Source organism: Wickerhamomyces ciferrii, contig 00273 (assembly GCF_000313485.1).
Source record: "Wickerhamomyces ciferrii WGS project CAIF00000000 data, strain NRRL Y-1031 F-60-10, contig 00273, whole genome shotgun sequence".
Lineage (NCBI taxonomy): Eukaryota > Fungi > Ascomycota > Saccharomycetes > Phaffomycetales > Wickerhamomycetaceae > Hansenula > Hansenula ciferrii.
The window spans coordinates 13,503-37,159 of NW_011887467.1; the positions used below are offsets into that span (position 1 = coordinate 13,503).

Here is a 23,657-nt window from a genome sequence, read left to right on the forward strand (position 1 = left end):
ATTCTTATCCTGATTACATAAGTTTGGTGATACGATTATATAATAATAAGGCTATTAATTAATTAGCATTATACAAATATTCAACTATAATAAAGAGCTCGATGGACAAAACTTTGATTCAATCACCAGATTATTTCAATTGACTTTCATCATCTGGGTGTCTATCTTCTAACGAACTAATACCTGAACTATCATCAATACCAAATGCATAATCAATACCACCTTTCAAATAATTTTTACCAGATTGAACACCATCATTGACCTTGTGTACGAAGTTTCGACCTTTTTGAATAATCGTTTCACAATCAGTTGGTGCCTTAGCAATCTTACCAAATTGGACAGTAACTCTAGAAATTGAAAGAATATAGGAAAGAACAGAATGGGAACCAGTAGAATTGTCAATTTCATTAGGGTCCATACCACAATAACTAAACCCATCACCATCGGATGAAAATAATTTTTGAAGATACCATTCTGATGATTTTCCTTCTGATGAAAACTCCATTGTTGGAATTTTTTGAAGATTTTGATGAAAATCTTCTTTATAAGCTAATGAAACAAAACTATGTTCTTTAATCTTGTCGAAAACACACTTATCTTTATTCCAAGAGATATGCTCTTTTGGTTTAGCTTCACCAAGAAGTGTTAAGGCAATTTTGACACCAAGATCTTTATAGTCTCCACCTGGAACAAGATCAATTATTGGGACATAATTTCCATCTTTGGTCTTGAAGAAAGCAAAATTAAAATTAAGAAATGATGGTTCATTTGACAATTTTAACAAATGAGGTATATCAAAATTGGCAAAAAAGATGTCACCTTCAATTTTGTCTTTTAATAGCTCACCAAGCGCATTGAAATATTCTTCAGAATTAGTATTATTTCTACTCTCATCATTGGTACCTTTAGGTTTAAATTTATTCTTTATAGATGATAATATATCCCTTTTTTGAAAATCATCATGTTCTTCATCATGTAATTTGTTATTATCTTGATTGATCTTTTTTAAGTCATCAATTTCTTTTTTATTTTCTTCTATAATTTTCAAAAGTGTTTCATACTGTGACTTATTGATACCCTCGAAGGATTTGTCAGTTTGATCAGGATCTTTAAATTTTTCATCCGCTATTGTTTTTATAATACGACCAATTTGTTCATCTGAAAAACCACCAAATATTCCATCGGGCTTAAATAGATCAACAAGTTCATCAGAGCTCTTTTCACCAGGTGTTACCTTTTTAGAAGGTTGATGACGTCTTAACTCATCAGTTAAATCATCAGGACTAATCTGCACTGGTCCAAAAATTTTAGAAAGTTGCCCATTAATATGTTTTGGAATCCTCTTACTTGTGAAATAAAATGATGCTAATCCAGCCAACATAAGTAAAAGAATGATAACAACCGTAAACACTGCACAAGGTCCAGTAAACGCTGGACTTGCAGCCATAAATCCACAAGCGGAAGCAACAAAAATTCCTCCTACAATGGAAAGCACTGCGGTCATAGTACCAAAAAGTGCAAGCCCTTCACTATGTTCTTGAACCCAACGGTTACCATCAGGATATCTTGTAACTCTTCTCTTCAATCTTCTGATAACCCTGTGTAGATATTCCTTTTGTTCAGGATCAATTTCTGATCCTGTGCTTTGTAATTTGAAATCAAATGAGGATGTAACATTATCTGAAGATGTTGAGTTTTCTGTGAACCAGTCTATTGAATCATCAGTCAAAACTGAAATGAAGTTATTTGTGAATTTTTCGGCATCTTCTATGATTGATTGATAGTGTTCTGGTGGTATATTTTTTATAAATTGATATATAAAATCATCAGGAATATTAACCCCAGTTAAAATCTGACCTAGATTTATTTCACTGTTTTCACTGGAAGTAATATTTAACTTTTTCAAATCATAATTCTCAGAAGTTACAGTGTTAAACTGATCATCCACGTCATCTTCTGGATGGGAACCCATCTCAACAACTTCAAAAAATTGCTTCATTGCGTTTTGAAATTTTTCTGTACTAGATAAGATCTGAGCAATTTCACCAGCAGTATCACCTTTTGTAGCATTCCTTGCGTCACTACTAGCTTTAATATTCTCTTGGTTTCCTTTATCAGATGGATAACTGATCTTTGCAAAAAAATCATAAAATTCTCTTCCAGTAACACCCTCAAATAAATATACACCTTTATCTGAGTATGCATTAACACAATGAGTTGCCATAATAAGATAGATAACAAATGTGGCAAATATGTTTTTCTTTTTGGTTGTTGTAATTAATGGTTTGCTTAATATTGAACTAATATCAATATTATAAATGAGATTAATGATGCTCATGATAATGAACATGAAAAACCATTGGATAGTTGATAATTTTAATAACATTTTAATAGTATCTGATTATTTATGAAGCTTTAAATGTATAATAGTAGTTGATAATACTTTGACTTTGTGATACTTTATATGTAAAGTGAAAAAGTTTTTGAAGTCAAATAGCTGAGGGAAGCTCCTCCTTTTATAATAAAATTTGTATATTACTCAATTATGACCTCTAAAGCGGTGAGAAGCCCTTTTAACAAATTATATACTCAAAATATCATGACGTATTTGACCATGTATAATATTTTCTGTCTATAATTTAACAGTATTCTGTATAGTTCATAGTTATAAAACGAACAGAAAATGAATTTATTTTTTGAGTGAGAATAATCAATTTGTCCTTAGTCGGTTCTTTTCCGCATTTGCTCCAAAACTCCATAAAAAGTTTACGATCAAGTGTTCCTAATTCACTGAGAACATTATCCTTCTATAATTCGTCACCTTCTCGTACGTGCCCAGCTCGTGCTTTTTTAGATGAGAGCTTTGACGATACAAAACTTTAAGACGTTGTGACTTCATTTCCCTGACGCGTGAACTAAAATTAAGTTCTGTATCGTGCATAGTACAATTTTCGAGATTTGATCTACAGGCACATATATCCGATAAGATAAGAAGACTAAGGAAGTATATCATCAATTCAAATAAATTATATTATACTACTCATTTGTAAAGTATAAGTCTCAGCATGTTGGTGGTGGACTAGGTTTTTCAAACGAAACACTGAAACGCATTGAGTTCACGAAATCCGATAAACTTGAGAATTTTGATACACTTCCATCATTAACACCTGAATCTTTACCACAATATGAATATTTTTCACCTAATAAATCACCTAGAGAATTTTCATAGGTCAAATCGTTGAAAACATTATCAACATTTAAGAAATCAACATCATCTTCAAATTCAACTTCTTTAGAATCACCAAAATTCAAAAACATAACTGTATGTTGACGAAACATTGTAGATTCAGCATTGGAATCTCCTGAGTTTATAGCTGTTTGTCTCATAGATGGTCTATCATTTAATCCCAAAATTATACTAATGTAAAGATCTTTGTAATCCCCACCTGATAGAGGGTCTAACGCAAACATTCTTTGACCATCTTTGGTAAACATTGCAACATTATAATTTAAAAATGATTTTCCACAATTTTCTTTATTTTGTGCAGCACATAAAAGATCAAAATTACGAAATTCAATACAGTCAATGCCTTTAGTTAATTCTTTATGAACCATTTCATCAGTGATATCTTCATTGTTTTCAGATTCACTCTCCATCTTATTTCTTTGAAATTTAACTAACTTAGTATATTCTTTCAAGTTTGCTTGGTATGAAGCTCTCAATCTTTCATGATAACCAAATGATTTACCGAAAAGTGACAAGAGTTTATTCCCATCAATACCACCAATACCATAGCTATAATCTTCATCTTTTGAGTGGGTTGCTTCACTAGATGGAACATAGTTTTGACCAATTTTGTATAATTCTTCTTTTGGTACTAATATTGCACCATCTAATTTTGACGCAGTATCATCAGCAGGTGGATCTGGATAGTATTCTTTTCTATGTCTCCAAAATAATATTGATAAATAAACTATAATAATCAAATAATAAGCAAGACAATAAGGACCTCCAAGTTTACAAATCATATTCTCAAGCTCTGGATTAAATCCACATAAAATTCTAACTTTAGCAGCAAAAGCTTCACCTAAATCATCATCTTCATTGGGGAAAGTGAAAGAATGACCTTCTTCTTCATTTCTTTTTTGTAATACATTTGTTTCATTGTCCTGATCTGGTTCTGGTGTATTTGGTGAATCTAGTGATGACAATAATGAGCTCAATACTTTGAAATATGGATCATTTTTTTGTAATCCTTTGAAAAGTTTCTGTTGAATCAAATCACTAGTAATTTTTTGAAGTCCTGGTGTTGTATGAGATTTTTGAATTTTTTCAATCAATTCGGAAATTTCAGAAATTGATTTTAGTTCATTAGTATCCACATTTTCTATGTCAATTGACTCTAAAGCTTCTTTTATTTTTTGGAACTCTGACTCTGAAATAATTGATTTCAATTGTGAATCAAATTTCTTGTAAATTGGACACTGAATACCAGTATCTTCATTCAAATTGCTGACGTTTTCATTATTTTGAGCAGGTTGTGTACCAGCTATTTTCTCAGTATTATTGTTGGTTTCTTCTTCTTCTTTTTGCTCAGATTTTAAATTCTCATTTGAACCCTCTGACTTGATGTAATTTGTCTTGAAAATGAGCTCATCTCTTAAGGCCACTGGTTGAAAAGCAGCATGAGTGAAATAAGTGTGTAACGTTAAAGCTTGAGCAGCAGCTTGGGCTAAGGTAATATTTTTAAACTTCATCTGGTGGTCTATAATATTAGCTTTGATAATAATCTTCCAGTGCTAGTAATCTAATCAAAACAACGTTGGGAAAATGCATTTTTATATGAAAATTGGGAACATCGTTTTGCTTCAAATGATTGAACATCATCTTGAGTGTAATACTAATTGGTCTTTCCAAATTTGAGGAGCACGTACGGATCATAAAGTTCTATCTTATTATTATTTAGGTGAATTTGAGAACATTATGAAACCCTTAATTATTTCGAAAAACTAAGCAAAAAAGTTTCCAATTTTGATGGGGATGGACTAGGATCTCAATACTTTCCTCATTTGAGTCAGCTCATCATGATTTTCAAGACACTCAAATCTAGATCAATAATGAATTACAACGTTCATTATCGTGTAGTCAACGTCTGTAATTTGATATTTTGATGTCCAGGTGTTGAGATTTATTTCCGGGGGAATTAAATTGATCAAATGTGATTATATCATTATTCTCAAAGAATAGACAGTAACGTCACTATTTACTGTAGGTAATATGCTCATACTATTGTGCTGCTTGTATCATAGAATATTATACTCATTTTCTCAAAAGTGGACCAGCTTGTATAAGTAATTTTGAGCAAAATAGAGCTAGCTGGTGCAATCATTTGGAACATTAATAGAGAAACTCGAAGAACAATTTTATAAACTCATGAGATATTATTTCAAAAGATCTACAATATTTTTAGTATTATAAACAAAAACTTATTATTAATTATTATTAATTTTATCATAAATCATTCATAAAGTCAAGCTAGTTAGTTAGCTCAAATACCTCTCAAAAATCATCAGCCCCAATATTAGAAGCAATACACATATCCCTAAAGACACCTTGTCTTTGGAAAAGCTCTAAAGGTTTATCAAATTCCTCTAATTCACCCTTTTCCAATACTAAGATTTTGTCATAATTAATAATTGTCTTTAATCTATGAGCAATACATAAAATAGTACAATCACTAAATTCTCTAGTAATAGTTTCTTGAACAAATGAGTCTGTCTTGTAATCAACACTTGAAGTTGCTTCATCCATAATTAGAATCTTTGTACGACGAACCAATGCTCTAGCTAATGCTAATAATTGACGTTCTCCTAATGAAAAATTTGCACCTTCATCTTCCACAATACTTTCCAAATGAAATTTATCATCTTCTCTTCCTGCTAATCCACTTCTTTTCAAAGCATCCCATAATTCTTCATCTGTATTGTTATTGAAAGGGTCTAAATTAGATCTAATTGTACCTTGAAACAAGACAGGATCTTGTGGAATAATTGATAATTTAGATCTTAAGTCATACAATCCCAATTTACTAATATCAATACCATCAATTAATACTTGACCTTCAAAAGATTCGGCAATTCTGTAAAGTGCCACCATTAATGAACTTTTACCTGCACCTGTTCTACCACAAATACCAATTTTTTCACCACCTTTAATACTAATTGATAACTTTTTCAAAACTAATGGTAAATCATCTCTATATTTCAATGATAAATCTTTGAATTCTATAGAACCTTCTTCTGGCCATGTTGGTCTTGGTTGATAATCCAGTTTTTTATAAGCAGCTTCTTGTTCTAAATTATTTGCATATTGACAGACTCTTTCCACTGAATTCATATCATTTTCCACTTCAGAATATGTTTGCATTAAAGTTGATAACATACGAGACAATTCAATCATATAATAAGTCAATAACCCAACTGATGATGCATTAATATTGAATTGTCCCGTTAGTGAGAGCATTGTTACTATAAGAACAATACCTGTAGCCATTATATCTAAGCTAACTGCAATCCATCTTTGATTAGCCACAACAACAAAATAAACTTCATTTAAATGATCATTTAATAAATCATTTTTGGCAATAAACCTTGATTGAGCCCCATATGATTTGATAGTATTCATACCATTCATAACCTCATTGAAATTATTATAAACAAATGATCTATTAATAGCTTCTAATCTCTTGACTTCTCTTGATGATGCTTGATAAAAATTGGTAATACAAAGGAAAAAAATTATCAAAAATGGAACAGCAATTGCAAACCATGGTAAATAAATAATACACATTATTAAAATACCAATAATTGATGAAGAATAATAAACAAATAATTTCAGTTGCATACCAATTTCATTATCTAATGAGTTTGTATCTTTGGAGAATCTATTTATAATTCTACCAACTGGTGTTGTATCAATAAAACTCATTGGTGAATGTAAAACTTTTTTCATAGCTTTTAAATTCAAATTTTTGGAAGATTCAGTAAAGACATATCCCATAATTGATAATTCAATTGAAACGAAAATAACACTAAGAGCTGTAATCATAACATAAATTGCAATATATTCACCATTTGTTAAATTTTTAAATTTATATGAAACCCAAAATGATAACCAAACATTAACAAATAATTTAGTAAACACAGCAAAGATAACAAAAATCAGTGTTAATGGAACAGCTGAATATCCAAAAATACCTTGACCAGCATGAATGTATTGCTTGTATAATGAAAGTGGGATACTATCAACTGCACGTTCTTCTGCTTTAATTAAAGTACCGTCTGATTCCAAAGGTTTTTCATGAGAAGTTGTGACATTTTTTTCAGTTTGATTTTGAGTTTTATAATCAATTTGATCTTTATTTTCAATCTCAATTCTTGAATCTTCATTGAAAACCATCAATTGAACAAATTCTTTATTTTGAGATCTTAATTCACTTTCAGTCCCGATATCAACAGTACCATCGCCATTCAAAAAAACAATTCGATCAGCTTTATTAATCAATGATAATTGATGAGTTGTTATAATTCTTGTCTTATCTTTGATATAACCTAATAAGCAATTTTCTGTAATATGTTTACCAACATTTGCATCAACTGCACTTAAGATATCATCAAATAAATAAATATCTTTATCTGCATATATGGCTCTTGCTAGATTAACACGAGATTTTTGTCCTCCTGATAATGTAACACCTCTTTCACCAATTTCTGTTAAGTCACCAGCTGATAAATTTTGTAAATCATGTTTTAATGAACAAACTTTTAAAATTTCATCATATTTTTCTCGATCAAATTTTGAACCAAATATAATATTTTCCCTTATTGTGGTGTTTTGTATCCATGGTGAACCACATAATAAATTTGAACCATTAATACCAATTTCACCATGGGTTTTGTTCATGAGTGCAGAAATTGCAGATAATAATGAAGATTTACCTGAACCTGTTGGTCCTGTAATGACAATAAATTCCCCTTTTGAAATTTTTAAATTTATATTTGATAATTTAAAATTTTTAGATTCTTTACCAATTGTAGAATCATCAGATTCAATAACTTCTTCCACAGTAGTTTCAACTTTTTTTTTACTAAACCAACTATTTGATTTTTTTAATTTTTTATTTGGTTTTTCATCTTGTGATTTTTCATTAAATAATGGCCATTCAAAATTACCATTTTCAATTAAGATTGAAGTTTTCTCATCTTTAATTAATTCATCATTATAATAATTTTCCAAATCAAAAGTTTCTTCAGGTGATCTCAAGAATTTTGTAACTCTACTTAAACCTAATAACCCTTCAGCAGCTGATGAAAAAACCATTGGTAACTCAATAATTTGTGTAGATAAGATACCAAATAATGTTAATGATGAAAAAACAGTTGCTGGATTACCTTGAGAATCAACAGCATATAGCACAAGAAATGCACCCATTGCAGTTATTGAAGATGAATTGATTGCAATTGTAATGACCAAATTAACAATGAATTGAAATTTCAACACTAATGAAGATTCTTTGGATCTTATATTTGTAATCATTTCTTCATAAGCATCTTCCCATGAGTAAAATTTGATCATTTTTAAAGATTGAATAACTTCTCTCATTTTATTAATTCTTTCATCTGTAAATACATTTGCCCTTTTTCTAATTTTGAAAAGTGATATAGCAGGAATTGCCATTACTGTTAAAGTTAAAAAGAAAACTGCAATACCAGCTAGTGCAGAAACACCAATATTTATTAAAAGTAATATTATTGCAATGATTATTGGTTCAATTATTGTTAATCCTGTTGGTAATTCATATATTGATTGATCAATTCTTTGTAAATCAGCACTCATAAATGATATAATTCTACCACTTGGATAATGGAATTTTGTTTCAGAATTAGAAACCAATGATTTTTGAATTAATGTCTTAGTCAATAATGTCTTTGAGTGACCACCAACTAATTTTGAATGTAAAAGGGATTGATTCATAAAAATTGCAGAGAACATTAACATAAATGTTAATCCAATGGAATAACCAACACCTTTATTAATAGGGGTGTCTGGGTATAAAGCTTTTTCACTAATGAAATTGATTAATCTTTTGGAAATCAATGGAGCAAATGCATTAAGAGCATTTGATATGAATTTTGTTATAATTGCAATGGAATACTCATATTTGAAAGTTTTAACTAGTGCCAAAAAAATGGCAAATCTTGGGAAGGATTCTTCATCATCTTGATGTTTTGAATCAAATTTAGACATCTCATCATTCAAATGTTTTTCAAAATTAGTATAAACATAATCAATTGAAGTATGCTCATCTAATTTCCATAAATCTTCTTGTTGTAAAGTTCTTTTATAACCTTTTGATAATAAAGGTAATAACCAAGTACAAAATGCTTTTGAAAGGATATTTGTACGATAAAATGGATATGATGTTCTCTCAGATTCTTGAGGTATTGGAGGAATTTTCTTAGTTAAAATTGGAGTTAATAATCTCTTCACGGGTCTTGATGGTTGAATATGAGCATTTGATTTTTCCAAGTCTGTTATAGAAGAACTTGATGACATTTTGGCATTTGATTTGTATAGAATTTAGCTGCCCATGAGATACCTATATTCGACCAAAGAGATGACATCTTATACTCTTATATAAATTTTGCACAATTTTGGTATATATCATGTAATGAATAATTTTCCAATTGATCTAGCCCTATAGTAAAAAATAAATTAATATCTCATCTTGAAATAAGCAACCGAAAACAAGATGGCATCGTAACCACTATTAGGCGCATTAGTAGGCATTAGCAGTATGCAGTATACCATTCAATGGTTCCTTCAGTCTAAAAGATTCCTAAATATTCTCTCAGCTATGATTGATTACACATTTCGTTAATTTATACTTTGCATGTTTCAAACTAAATTGTAGTTGCGATCTTCGAAAAGACCAATTTCAGTCGTGTGCTTCAATACTTCTTCTAGAAATCTGTAATGAGGTACACGCACTATAACGGGATTTAGTGGAACACTGGAATGGGTACTATTGATGGAATTTAAAGTTATAGTTTGGCAGTACTTTGTGCAGTTAGTTTGGGCTTGTTTGGATCGATATTTTAAAACTTTATGTATTAACTGTTGTAGATTGCATACGCGTACATGTTTCCCTATTGAGTAATACATGGTACCTACAGGCTACTACCCAGCTAGTAGTTACCCAGTGTTTATTGTTCAATTTAAATTGGTGCATAAGTACTATAAACTATAATCATCGTAGAAGTAGAAGTATTGTTTAGTGATTTCGCTTGGCTTCAGCTTTCAAGTGAAAATCAGTTGGAGTAGTACACCAAGTGATCAGCTACTCATCATCCCAGTTATCAATAATCACAAGTGTCTCTTCGGATAGACATTTGCTTATAGCAATCAAATCATCATGGATTAATACCGTCCTCGAAGGAACAATTAATTTCAAATCAAGATCTAAAGCTCAAAGTCTAAAGTTGCTCACTCTTGTTAGCCTCATGATTCATGATTCAGATCTGAATCGGGGCTGCACTCATGTACCAAATTCCAAACCCGATGTGTGTATACTTGAAGATCTCGAAACTTACATAAACAGAGATTTTTTAAACAAAGGAATTAATCGGCTTTTCTATACAATAAAGTCAAATTAGCCTAATGCTCGCGTGCACACTGATCAATGACCACTGATTTTCAACATTTAAATTAGTAGCGTGCAATTTTAATTCAGTACATATTTTATGGTTGATCAATTACCTTAATGGTTAACTTGTATGATCTAGTATTTTATGTACAACACAATCAACACCTTATTTACATGTATTATTCCTATGTACTTAACTATTATGATTAATTACTTCAAGGATAATTTAACCGTTCTATAAATATTTACACAATTGATTCCTTAACAATAATTTCATATCCAATTACTTAAAATCAATTCCTAATATAATTCAAACGCCACATCAATATAAAACAAATGATTAATTAAAATTGCTAACAATTTCATAAACTCTCAGAAAAAGAAACAATCAAACAATCAAAATTTAAAAATCTTCAACTCCAATATTTGAAATTTTACACATATCTCTGAAAATACCTTGTTTTTTGAAAAGGTCTAATGGTTTATCAAATTCTTCCAATTCCCCTTTCTCCAAAACTAAAATCCTATCATATTTAATAATAGTCTTTAATCTATGAGCAACACATAAAATGGTACAATCACTAAATTCTCTTGCAATTGTTTCTTGAACCAATGAATCAGTTTTATAATCAACACTTGAAGTTGCTTCATCCATAATTAAAATTTTGGAACGACGAACTAATGCTCTAGCTAATGCTAATAATTGACGTTCACCTAATGAGAAATTTGAACCTTCATCTTCAACAACACTATTTAAATGGAATTTACTGTATTCATTTTCATTTTCATCCTTCATCTTGATCATTTCTTCAGGTGTTATTAATCCACTTCTTCTTAAAGCATCCCATAATTCAGATTCTGTACTTTCATTAAATGGATCTAAATTAGATTTAATTGTACCTTGGAACAAAACAGGATCTTGTGGGATAATTGATAATTTAGATCTTAAATCATGTAATCCTAATTTACTTATATCAGTTCCATCAATAAAAATTCCACCTTCTGCAAATTCTGCAATTCTATACAGGGCAATCATTAATGAACTTTTACCTGCACCTGTTCTACCACAAATACCAATTTTTTCACCACCTTTAATATCAATTGATAAATTTTTCAAAACTAATGGTAATCCATCACGATATCTTAATGATAAATTATCAAATTTTATACCACCTTCTTCTGGCCATGTTGGTCTTGGTTGATAATCCAATGTTCTGTAAGCAGATTCTTGTTCTAAATCATTTGCATAATGACAAACTCTTTCCACTGAATTCATTTCATTTTCAACTTCTGAATATGTTTGCATCAAAAATGATAACATTTGTGATAATTCAATCATATAATAAGTTAATAACCCAACTGATGATGCATTAATACTAAATTGACCCGTCACTGAAAGCATAGCCACTATGAATACAACTGCAGTGGCCATTATATCTAAATTAACTGCAATCCATCTTTGATTTGATACAACAACAAAATAAACTTCATTCAGTTGATCACCAAATATGTCATTTTTACGAATAAATCTTTCACCTGCACCATATGCTTTAATAGTATTCATACCATTCATAACTTCATTAAAATTATTATAAACAAATGATCTATTAATAGCTTCTAATCTTTTAACTTCTCTTGATGATGCTTGATAAAAATTTGTTGCACAAAGGAAAAAAATTGCTAAAAATGGTACAGCAATTGCAAACCATGGTAAATAAATTATAGCTAAGATTATAATACCAATAATTGTTGATGAAAAATGTAAAAATAATTTTAATTGCATACCAATTTCATTATCTAATGAATTAGTATCTTTGGAAAATCTATTAATAATTCTACCAACTGGTGTTGTATCAATAAAACTCATTGGTGAATGTAAAACTTTTTGCATAGCTTTTAAATTTAATGTTTTGGAAGCTTCTGTAAATACATAACCCATAATTGCTAATTCAACAACAACAAACAAGACACTCAACACAGTGAACATAACATAAAGTCCAATATATTGACCATTTGATAAATTTTTAAATTTTTGTGCAACCCAAAATGATAACCAAACATTTGTAAATAAATTAACGAAAACTGATAAAATTATACAAATTATGGTTAATGGGAATGCAGTAAATCCAAACATACCTTGACCTGCTTTAACATATTGTTTATATAATGAAAGTGGGATACTATCAAATGCACGTTCTTCTTCTCCAAATAGTGTACCATCAATTGGACCAGAAGGTTTATCAGCAATACTTGTAACTTTTGTAATTTTATCATTAATTTGTTCTTCATCATCTGTGTTTTTTTGCTCTAATTCTTTATTATATTCCATTAATTTAACAAAATCTTTGTTCTTGGATCTTAATTCTGATTCAGTACCAACATCAATTAGTCCATCACCATTTAAAAAGACAACACGATCAGCTTTACTAATTAATGATAATTGATGTGTTGCAATAATAATTGTCTTGGAAGATAATAATCCCAATAAACAATTTTCAGTAATATTTTTACCAACATTTGCATCAACTGCACTTAAGATATCATCAAATAAATAAACTTCTTTATCTGCGTATACAGCTCTTGCTAAATTAACACGAGCTTTTTGTCCACCAGATAATGTGACACCTCTTTCACCAATTTCAGTCATATCACCAGCTAGTAATGATTTTAAATCATGTTCTAATGAACAAACCTCTAAAACTTTTTTATATTTTACATGATCAAATTTTGAACCAAATAAAACATTTTCTCTTATTGTAGTGTTTTGAACCCATGGTGCACCACATAATAAATTGGATCCATTTATAGCTATTTTACCATCAGTTTTGGTCATGAATGCACTAATTGCAGATAATAATGATGATTTACCTGAACCTATTGGTCCTGTGACAACTATAAATTCACCTTTGGAGATTTTTAGATTGATGTTTGATAATTTAAAAGGCTTTTGTTGATTTGTATTATCTTCGTCTGTTGATGATTCTTTATTAATTTCATCATTTGAAGAATCTTCAGTGGTTTTAGTTTTTTTATTAAACCAACCATTACCACCTTGTGATTTTTTGAGTTCTTTTTTTCTTTGTTTTTCATCTTTCTTTTTTTGTTTTTTAGTTTCTTCATCATCTTCTTTTATTTCAGTGAATAATTCCCATTCAAATTCACCATTTTCAATTTGAACAGCAATTTCATCATTTTTAATTAATTCACTATCATAAAAATTTTCAACATCAAAAGTTTCCACTGGAGATCTTAAATATTTTGTAATTCTATCTAAACTTAATAAACCTTCAGCAGCTGATGAAAAAACCATTGGTAATTCAATAACTTGTTGTGATAAGATACCAAAAAGAGATAAAGATGAAAAAACATTTGCCGGGTTCCCATGAGATTTAACAGCATAAAGCACCAAAAAGGCACCCATTGAAGTGATTGATGAAGCATTAATAGCAATTGTAATCATAACATTAATAGTCAATTGGAATTTCAAAACTAATGAAGATTCTTTTGATCTTATACCAGTAATTAAATTTTCATAAGCATCTTCCCATGAATAAAATTTAATCATCTTCATTGATTGAATAACTTCTCTCATTTTACCAACTCTTTGATCTGTGAAAACATTTGCAGCTTCTCTAATTTTAAATAATGAACCAGCTGGAACACCCATTAAAATTAATGTTAAAAAGAAAATTGCAATACCAGCTAATGCTGAGACACCAATGTTCACGATTAATAAAACAATAGCTATAATTATTGGTTCTAATGTGGTAAACCCAGTTGGTAATTCAAATAATGATTCATCAATTCTTTGTAAATCAGCACTCATGAATGAAATGATTCGACCACTTGGATAATGGAATCTTGTTTCGGCATTTGCAATCAAAGATTTTTGAATTAAAGCTTTTGTTAATATAGTTCTTGAATGACCACCAACAAATTTTGAATGTAATAGAGATTGATTCATAAAAATTGCAGAAAACATTAACATAAATGTAATACCAAATGCATAACCAATACCTTTATTTATAGGAGTATCTGGTACAAGCGCCTTTTCACTAATAAAACTAATTAATTTTTTAGACACAAGAGGTGTAAATGCACTTAATGCATTTGATATAATTTTAGTTACAATAGCAACGGTATATTCATATTTAAAAGTTTTCATCAAAGCCATAAAGATAGCAAATCTTGGGAAAGCATCAGGATTTTTAATAGGATCATGCTTAGCATCAAATTTTAACCATTCTTCATTTAAGTGTTTTTCAAATTTAATATAAACATGGTCTATCGATGTATGTTCATCTAATTTCCATAAATCTTCTTGTTGTAAAGTTCTTTTATAACCTTTAAATAATAATGGTAATAACCAAGCGAATAAAGCTTTTGAGAAAATATTTGTATGATAGAATGGGAATCTTGTTCTTTCAGATTCTTGAGGTATTGGAGGAACATATTTTGTTAATAATGGAGTTAATAATCTCTTCACAGGTCTTGGTTGTTGAATATGAGCATTTGATTTCTCAAGATCTTGATAATCATCTTCGTCTTTCATTGAGGTGTTTGAAGACATGTTGACCAGCACCAATAACCAAACAAAAACTAACAACTAATCCAATAAATCGCCACTGTCCTTTATATAAAGATCAAATTTTATTGTTTACAGCCTAAATTTATATTTATATTTACTTTTACTTTTTTGCTCAACGGAATTAATGCGCTTTAAATCCATTGACATTAAAACATTTCATTTCGTACGATAATTTAGATCAACAACATCAGCTTATGTAACAAATAACAGAGGCAATAATCTACACAGAGAATAGTCCAAATGATGTCTATTATTCCAACTAAATGTCTATATTGACTCTTTATCTCATAATTATCCCACTTAAATCCCACTTAAAAGGCCTATTCTCAACCATTTTCAACGCCTCTAAATTTTGCCTATCTTACAGCTGAATTTCCAACTGACGTATATTCTGATGACATAAGCGCCATTTTCTTTTACTTAACGGAGTCTCGGAGTTCTTAAAGATTCCGCATTGTAAAAGTATATACGAGATATTTAAAAAAAGCTTGTTTTTCGAAAAGTTTATTTTGAGTTAAGCTATACAAAATCATTATAATTTAAATTAGAAGCTTCACACATTTCTCTGAAAATACCACGTTTTTGGAAAAGTTTTAATGGCTTATCAAATTCTTCCAATTCACCTTTCTCCAAAACTAAAATCTTATCATATCTAATAATGGTTTTCAATCTATGAGCAATACATAAAATGGTACAATCACTGAATTCCCTTGCAATCGTTTCTTGAACTAATGAATCAGTTTTATAATCAACACTTGATGTGGCTTCATCCATAATTAAAATTTTGGAACGACGAACCAATGCCCTGGCTAATGCTAATAATTGACGTTCTCCTAATGAAAAATTTGAACCTTCATCTTCAACAACACTATTTAAATGAAATTTACTATATTCATTTTCATTTTCATCCTTTAATTTAATCATTTCATCAAATGTTATTAATCCACTTCTTCTTAAAGCATCCCATAATTCAGATTCTGTACTTTCATTAAATGGATCTAAATTTTTCCTTATATTACCTTGGAACAAAACAGGATCTTGTGGAATAATTGATAATTTTGATCTTAAATCATGTATCCCTAATTTACTTATATCAACACCATCAATAAATACTTGACCTTCTGAAAATTCTGCAATTCTATACAGTGCAACCATCAATGAACTTTTACCTGCACCTGTTCTACCACAAATACCAATTTTTTCACCTTTCTCAACATTAAATGATAAATTTTTCAATATTAATGGTAAATCATCACGATATTTAAAAGATAAATTTTTAAATTCTATGGAACCTTGTTCTGGCCATGTTGGTCTTGGTTGATAATCCAAAGTTCTATAAGCAGATTCTTGTTCCAAATTATTTGCATAATGACAAACTCTTTCCACTGAGTTCATTTCATTTTCAACTTCAGCATATGCAACTAATAAAGCTGATAAAACAGCTGATAAATCAACCATATAGTAAGTTAGTAATCCAACAGATGATGCATTAATATTGAATTGACCAGTTACTGAAAGAATAGAAACAATGAAAACTAATCCCCCAGCTAAACAATCTAATGCAACACTTATCCATCTTTGATTTGATAAAACAACAAAATAAACTTCATTTAATCCATCAACAAATTTATCATTTTTTCGGATAAATCTCTCCTGTGCTCCATATGCCTTTATAGTATTTAAACCATTTGTAACTTCATTAAAATTATTATAAACAAATGATCTATTAATAGCTTCTAATCTTTTAACTTCTCTTGCTGATGCTTGATAAAAATTTGTTATACCAATGAAAAAAATTGCTAAAAATGGTACTGCAATTGCAAACCATGGTAAATAAATTATTGCCAATATTATAATACCCATAATATAACCTAAGAAATGTAGGAAAAGTTTTAATTGTTGACCAATTTCATTATCTAATGAATTAGTATCTTTGGAAAATCTATTCAATATACGACCAATTGGAGTTGTATCTATAAATTGCATAGGGGTATGTAAAATTCTCTTCACAGCTTTTAAATTTAAAATTTTAGAAGCTTCAACAAATATATACCCCATAATGAAAAGTTCCAGAGCATTTGCGAAAACACTAAATATGGTTAATCCAATATAAATACCAATATATGATCCATTAGTTAATGAGGAAAATTTCCGGGAAACCCAAAATGAAAGCCAAACATTTGCAAATAATGTTGAAAAAACTGCAATTGCAATACTTAAAATTGTTATCGGAACTGCTGTAAATTTTAATATACCTTGACCTGCTAAAACATATTGTTTGTAAATTATTAATGGTATACTATTATAAACACGTTCTTCTTCTGAACCTAATACACCATCTGTTTGGGGTTTCCTATCTTCAATACTTGTAACTTTGGTTATTTGATCATTTGGATCTATACCAAGTTTAGCTTCAGTTTCACGTTCTTTATTAAATTCCATTAATGTAACAAATTGTGGGTTTTTCAATCTTAATTCACTTTCAGTACCTATATCAATAGTACCATCCCCTTTCAAAAACACAACACGATCAGCTTTATTTATTAATGATAATTGATGTGATGCTAAAATTCTTGTCTTGTCTTTAATATAACCTAACAAGCAATTATCTATAATATGTTTACCAACATTTGCATCAACTGCACTTAAGATATCATCAAATAAATAAACATCTCTATTTGTATATATAGCCCTTGCTAAATTTATACGAGCTTTTTGTCCACCAGATAATGTAACACCTCTTTCACCAATTTCAGTTAAATCACCAGCTGGTAATGCCTTAAAATCTGAAGTTAATGCACATACATCAACAACTTTATTATATTTAACAAGATCATATTCTTCACCAAATAAAATGTTTTCTTTAACTGTTGTGTTTTGAATCCATGGTTCTCCACAAAGTAAATGTGATCCTTTAATTGATACTGTACCTTGGGTTTTAGTCATGAATGAGGAAATTGCAGATAATAATGATGATTTACCTGAACCAACTGAACCTGTAATCACAATGAATTCACCTTTAGAAATTGTTAAATTAATTCCATGTAATTTATTTGTATTAACAGAAGTTTTTTCAATTGTTTGTTCATCTTGGTGTTTTTCCACAGTTTTTTGTTCTTGATTGATTTGCTTCTTGCCTAATAATTTCTTATACCATACAATTTTTGGAGTTTCATCTTCTTTTAATTCTTCAAATTGAGTCCATTCAAATTCACCATCAATAATTTTAACAACATCATTTGATTCATTTGTAATTAATTCATTATTATAAAAATCCTCTTCTCTTGATTTTTCAACTGGTGATTGGAAAAATTTAGTTAATCTATCAACTGCAGTAAGACCATCAGCACATAATGATAAAACTAATGGGAAATTTGTAACCTGGATAGCCAACACAGTGAATAAAGTTAATGATGCAAAGATATTTGCTGGGTTACCATGGTTCCCAATTGCATAAAGTACCAAGAATGCACCCATTGATGTTATTGATGAAGAATTGAATGCAATGGTCATTAATATATTTAAAGTCATTTGAAATTTAAAAACATAAGATGATTCTTTATCTCTAACTAAAGTAATTGATTTTTCATATGCATCTTCCCATGAATAAAATTTAATAATTTTCATTGATTGTAAAACTTCTCTCATTATACCAACTCTTTCATCTGTGAAAACATTTGCTTTAATTCTATAAGCAACCATACTTTTTGAAGGTATAGTCATTATAAATAAAATAACAAGGAAAATAGCTATCCCAACTAATGCAACAACACCTAAATTAACAATTAAAAGTACAACACCAATAATAATAGGTACAGGGAATGCCAATGCAATGGGGAAAATACCAAATGCTAAATCAATTCTTGATAAATCTGCACTCATAAATGAAATAATTTTGGAAGGTGGATAATGATATCTTGTTTCTGCATTAGCAATAAATGAATGTTCTAATAATGCTTTTGTTAAAATTGTTCTTGCATGACCACCAACTAATTTTGAATATTCAAATGATTGATTCATTATAATAGATGAAAGCATTAACATTAATGTTAATCCAATAGAATAACCTATACCATCATTCATTTTAGTATTGGGGAAAAGTGCTTTTCTTTCAATAAATTTAATTAATTCTTTAGAAACTATTGGAGAAAATGCTCCCAATGCATTTGCAATTATTCTAACAATTAAAGAGACTGTATATTCCCATTGGAAAGTTTTCAATAATGCAATAACTAATGCAAATCTTGGAATTTCTTTAGAATTTGGATTTTTCAATTGATGTTTAGTTATAATTTCTTCAAAATGGAATTTATATTTAGAATAAACATAATCAATTGAAGTATGTTCATCTAATTTCCATAAATCTTGTTGTTGTAAAGTTCTTTTATATCCATTTTTCAATAATGGTAATAACCAAAGAAATAAACCTTTTGAAATAAAATTTGAGTGATATAATGGGAATGGTTTCCTATCTGATTCTTGAGGTATTGGAGGGACTGTCTTGGATAAGAATGGTGTAAATAATCTTTTCACTGGTTTTTGAGGTACTTCCTCTATATTATATTCAATGTCTAGATCTTTATCTGTAAATGATACGGCTGAAGACATAATTTATACTATAATTGTTTATGAAACCTTATAAGCTAATATAAGAGTAAACCATACCAAATATTAAGGGATAATTCATGTGTATTTAAACAGTTTTAATTAAAGTCAAGATTATCTTTTCAATCAGTTGAAATTTTGGAAATTTATGCAGGTATTGAACGGAGACGCATTAAAATTTGATGAGTATACAGCTCATTGGGTATTAATGTTTAACTTAACATTGGAAATACACGGAATTTTAAAGGTTTGCAGCAAAGAAGAAGCTGAAACCCATGGAGGTCTGCTCATACTGAATGAGATCTGTTCATATACCTATCTTATGGTCTAATCATCTTCTATCTCTTTGTCTTCAACTTCAATCACTTCAATTCATCCATCATCAAGTTTGCCCTTTTTCCATTTGTTTTTTTCAAAACTGGTACAAAAATCTCAATCGCACACCAAACAATGGATTTGCCGGATCTGAATCCCAAACAGGAAATGAAGTGATGAGTTTGAACAGATTCGTAGTAATGAACCCATCAAATGTACAAGTTGATCAATTAGATAAATATATAATCTCTTGGTATACGCGTGTCTTATTGTTCTCGTGTTGAGGGTTTTGGGTGTTCTTGTCTTGTTTTTACAGCCTTTAAAAGAGGTTGATAAAGGGTTCAACGGGTTTATGATCAAAAACTTTTAAAAATAGAGGATATCCATAAACTTTGAAATTAGCTCTGTTATAGAAGTATGTCATCATGTCATCTACTATATATGTTTTCCTCGAATAGTTTATCAATTGAGCTGTTCAGTTTTGAATTGCAAAAGCATTTATGTTACTTTTATTTTCATGGATCATATCAGCTTTGACTGCACTTAAGACACATGAATCCCCAATATTATTAATCATGATATATTACTGATAAATATAGACTTAAACTCATACATTTTTTTCCATATGTATTGCATACTAAGTTCCAAGCACTCAACAAAATAAAAAGTATAAGCTAACTATATTTCTTGTATAATATCTCGGTTTTAGTGGAATTGACACCAAATGAGGAAGGTGAACACCGATTTTTTAAGTTCATCAAAATATAATTAATAAACTTATGATTTTTAATTGAAAAATATGATGATTACGATTGTCTTGCTCATTTTCATATTATTAGATCAAAATAATTGTATTTTTCGTAAAAAAATAATTTATATAAAATATATAATATTTAGTATGATTTCAAATTATCAATTTTGATTTTAAATTTAAAAAGTAACATGTTGGTAAAATTATGAATTATAAATTATTAAAATTTTAATTATAATTTATAAATATTTATAAATTAAATATCAGATAATTTAATTCGGTTATATAAAGAGATCGTGTATATACACATAATATATCATACATAATGATCAGATATTATACTTCAAATTATTAATTCAATCAATTAAATTGATATAAATATTAAATTCTTAAAAATTCTTATAAATTAATGGTATTACATAAGCAAAAACAAATCATGTTCGGCGAAAATATGTGTCAAATTTTATCAAATCAACAATTTTACAAACTTGAGTACGTTCATTAATTTAAATGATTTTACCAATATTATGGATCATTGAGAATATCATGAGCATACTAAGAGCTGATATCTTAATTTATCTTCATGATGATCATATTCTACACTTTATTTACCAAGTCTTTAACTGTGTTGTGGCTATTGTGGCAATTAAAAGTGGCTCATTTAAAGTTCAAGCCACTGTCATATTTATAAAGAGAATACTCTACGATAAATAATTTATTCAACACCAAGTAATACGAATATACAAGATCTATGAATAAATTGACAAGAGAATTCCGAAATATGAAGCAGCCAATTTTTCTGTCTTTGATTTTTTTTTCTTGAGTATCAAATCACAAAATCAAAACCATACACTTAGAAAACAAGTTACAACCAGTACATTAATAGACCATTACTCTTATCATAAACAATAATTCTGTATATTATTTCCCACCAGTATCAAATAATTTGTAAATCAATGACTTCACCAGCCAAAAGTGGCCAGTAAAATTTTATTGTGGCGAGTGCTCATCTCACGTGATCTGGTGTTATAATCAATCTATAATCTTTTGGACGAATTTTCATTTAAAAACGTTTTAAATTCTAGTAATATTTTAAAATCTTGATTTGATCTATATAATTGATTAGTTCATTAACAAATATAATATTCAAAATGCCTGCTCCTCACGGTGGTGTCTTACAAGATTTAATTTCAAGAGATTCTCATAAAAAAGATCAACTTTTACAAGAATCTGAAAAATTACAATCAATTACTTTAAATCCTCGTCAATTATGTGATTTAGAATTAATTTTAAATGGTGGGTTTTCTCCATTAACTGGATTTTTAACTCAAAAAGATTATGATGGTGTTGTTGAAAAATTACATTTATCAAATGGTCTTGTATGGTCAATCCCAATTGTTTTAGATTTATTTAAACAAGATGCTGCTAAATATTCAACAGGTGAAAGAGTTACTTTAAGAGATGAAGATGGTTATGCTTTAGCTATTTTAACCATTGCTGATATTTATCAACCAGATAAACAAAATGAAGCTAAAAAAGTCTTTGGTGGTGATCCAGAACATCCAGCTATTAAATATTTATTTGAAACTGCTGGTGATGTTTATATTGGTGGTGAATTAGAAGCTATTAGATTACCAATTCATTATGATTATACTGCTTTACGTAAAACTCCAAATCAATTAAGAGATGAATTTAAATTGAAAAATTGGGAAAGAGTTGTTGCTTTCCAAACAAGAAATCCAATGCATAGAGCTCATAGAGAATTAACTGTTAGAGCTGCAAGAGAACATACTGCTAATGTTTTAATTCATCCAGTTGTTGGTTTAACTAAACCAGGTGATATTGATCATCATACAAGAGTTAGAGTTTATCAAGAAATTATTAAAAGATATCCAAGTGGGTTAGCTCAATTATCTTTATTACCAATTGCTATGAGAATGGGTGGTCCAAGAGAAGCTGTTTGGCATGCAATTATTAGAAAAAATTATGGTGCTACACATTTTATTGTTGGTAGAGATCATGCAGGACCTGGTTCAAATTCAAAAGGTCAAGATTTTTATGGTCCTTATGATGCTCAAGAATTAGTTGAAGAATTTAAACATGAATTAGGTATTGAAGTTGTTCCATTTAGAATGGTTACTTATTTACCAGATGAAGATCGTTATGCACCAATTGATACTATTAAAGAAGGTGTTAAAACTGCAAATATTTCAGGTACTGAATTACGTAAAAGATTAAAAGATGGTTCAGAAATTCCAAGTTGGTTTTCTTATCCAGAAGTTGTTAAAATTTTAAGAGAATCTCATCCTCCAAGACCAAAACAAGGTTTTACTTTATATTTAAATTCTTCAATTTTATCAAATGCTTTATTAGCAACTTTTAATCAATTTGGTGGTAGACATTATACAATTTTAAATAAACAATTTTCATCACCTTTTATTGCTCATGAATTAACAAGATCAGGTGCTGGTACTATTATCTTGAATGAATCTGGTGATAATAAACAAGTTGATCAATATAAAAAAGAAGTTTCAAAAGCTGGTACTTTTATTACTATTAATGATGAATCTGATAAAATTCAATTTGAAGATTCAGAAATTTCAATTGATTTATCTGGTAATCCATTAACTGCTGTACAAAAAATTGTTTTATATTTAGAAGAACAAGGTTTCTTCCGTTTCTAGATTATAAC

At 29.1% G+C, this 23,657-nt stretch overlaps 6 protein-coding genes across 6 annotated transcripts; 1 reads left to right on the forward strand and 5 right to left on the reverse strand.

Annotated features, from left to right (window-relative positions):
* Positions 1 to 130: 130 nt before the first annotated feature.
* Positions 131 to 2,386, reverse strand: BN7_6404 (uncharacterized protein; the record flags this gene model as incomplete). The annotated part of the gene is made up of 1 exon (XM_011273031.1): positions 131 to 2,386. The coding sequence occupies one exon, from the start codon at positions 2,384 to 2,386 to the stop codon at positions 131 to 133; it is 2,256 nt and encodes a 751-aa protein (XP_011271333.1).
* Positions 2,387 to 3,060: 674 nt separating this feature from the next.
* Positions 3,061 to 4,758, reverse strand: BN7_6405 (uncharacterized protein; the record flags this gene model as incomplete). Its single annotated transcript, XM_011273032.1, has 1 exon — positions 3,061 to 4,758. The coding sequence occupies one exon, from the start codon at positions 4,756 to 4,758 to the stop codon at positions 3,061 to 3,063; it is 1,698 nt and encodes a 565-aa protein (XP_011271334.1).
* An 802-nt stretch (positions 4,759 to 5,560) lies between these two features.
* BN7_6406 (Multidrug resistance-associated protein 1) lies at positions 5,561 to 9,684 on the reverse strand (the record flags this gene model as incomplete). The annotated part of the gene is made up of 2 exons (XM_011273033.1): positions 5,561 to 9,591; positions 9,660 to 9,684. The coding sequence occupies 2 exons, from the start codon at positions 9,682 to 9,684 to the stop codon at positions 5,561 to 5,563; spliced, it is 4,056 nt and encodes a 1,351-aa protein (XP_011271335.1).
* A 1,425-nt stretch (positions 9,685 to 11,109) lies between these two features.
* Positions 11,110 to 15,276, reverse strand: BN7_6407 (uncharacterized protein; the record flags this gene model as incomplete). The annotated part of the gene is made up of 1 exon (XM_011273034.1): positions 11,110 to 15,276. One exon carries the CDS (start codon positions 15,274 to 15,276, stop codon positions 11,110 to 11,112), a length of 4,167 nt encoding a protein of 1,388 aa, XP_011271336.1.
* Positions 15,277 to 15,813: 537 nt separating this feature from the next.
* BN7_6408 (uncharacterized protein) lies at positions 15,814 to 19,902 on the reverse strand (the record flags this gene model as incomplete). The annotated part of the gene is made up of 1 exon (XM_011273035.1): positions 15,814 to 19,902. One exon carries the CDS (start codon positions 19,900 to 19,902, stop codon positions 15,814 to 15,816), a length of 4,089 nt encoding a protein of 1,362 aa, XP_011271337.1.
* Positions 19,903 to 22,116: 2,214 nt separating this feature from the next.
* MET3 (sulfate adenylyltransferase) lies at positions 22,117 to 23,649 on the forward strand (the record flags this gene model as incomplete). Its single annotated transcript, XM_011273036.1, has 1 exon — positions 22,117 to 23,649. The coding sequence occupies one exon, from the start codon at positions 22,117 to 22,119 to the stop codon at positions 23,647 to 23,649; it is 1,533 nt and encodes a 510-aa protein (XP_011271338.1).
* Positions 23,650 to 23,657: the final 8 nt, after the last annotated feature.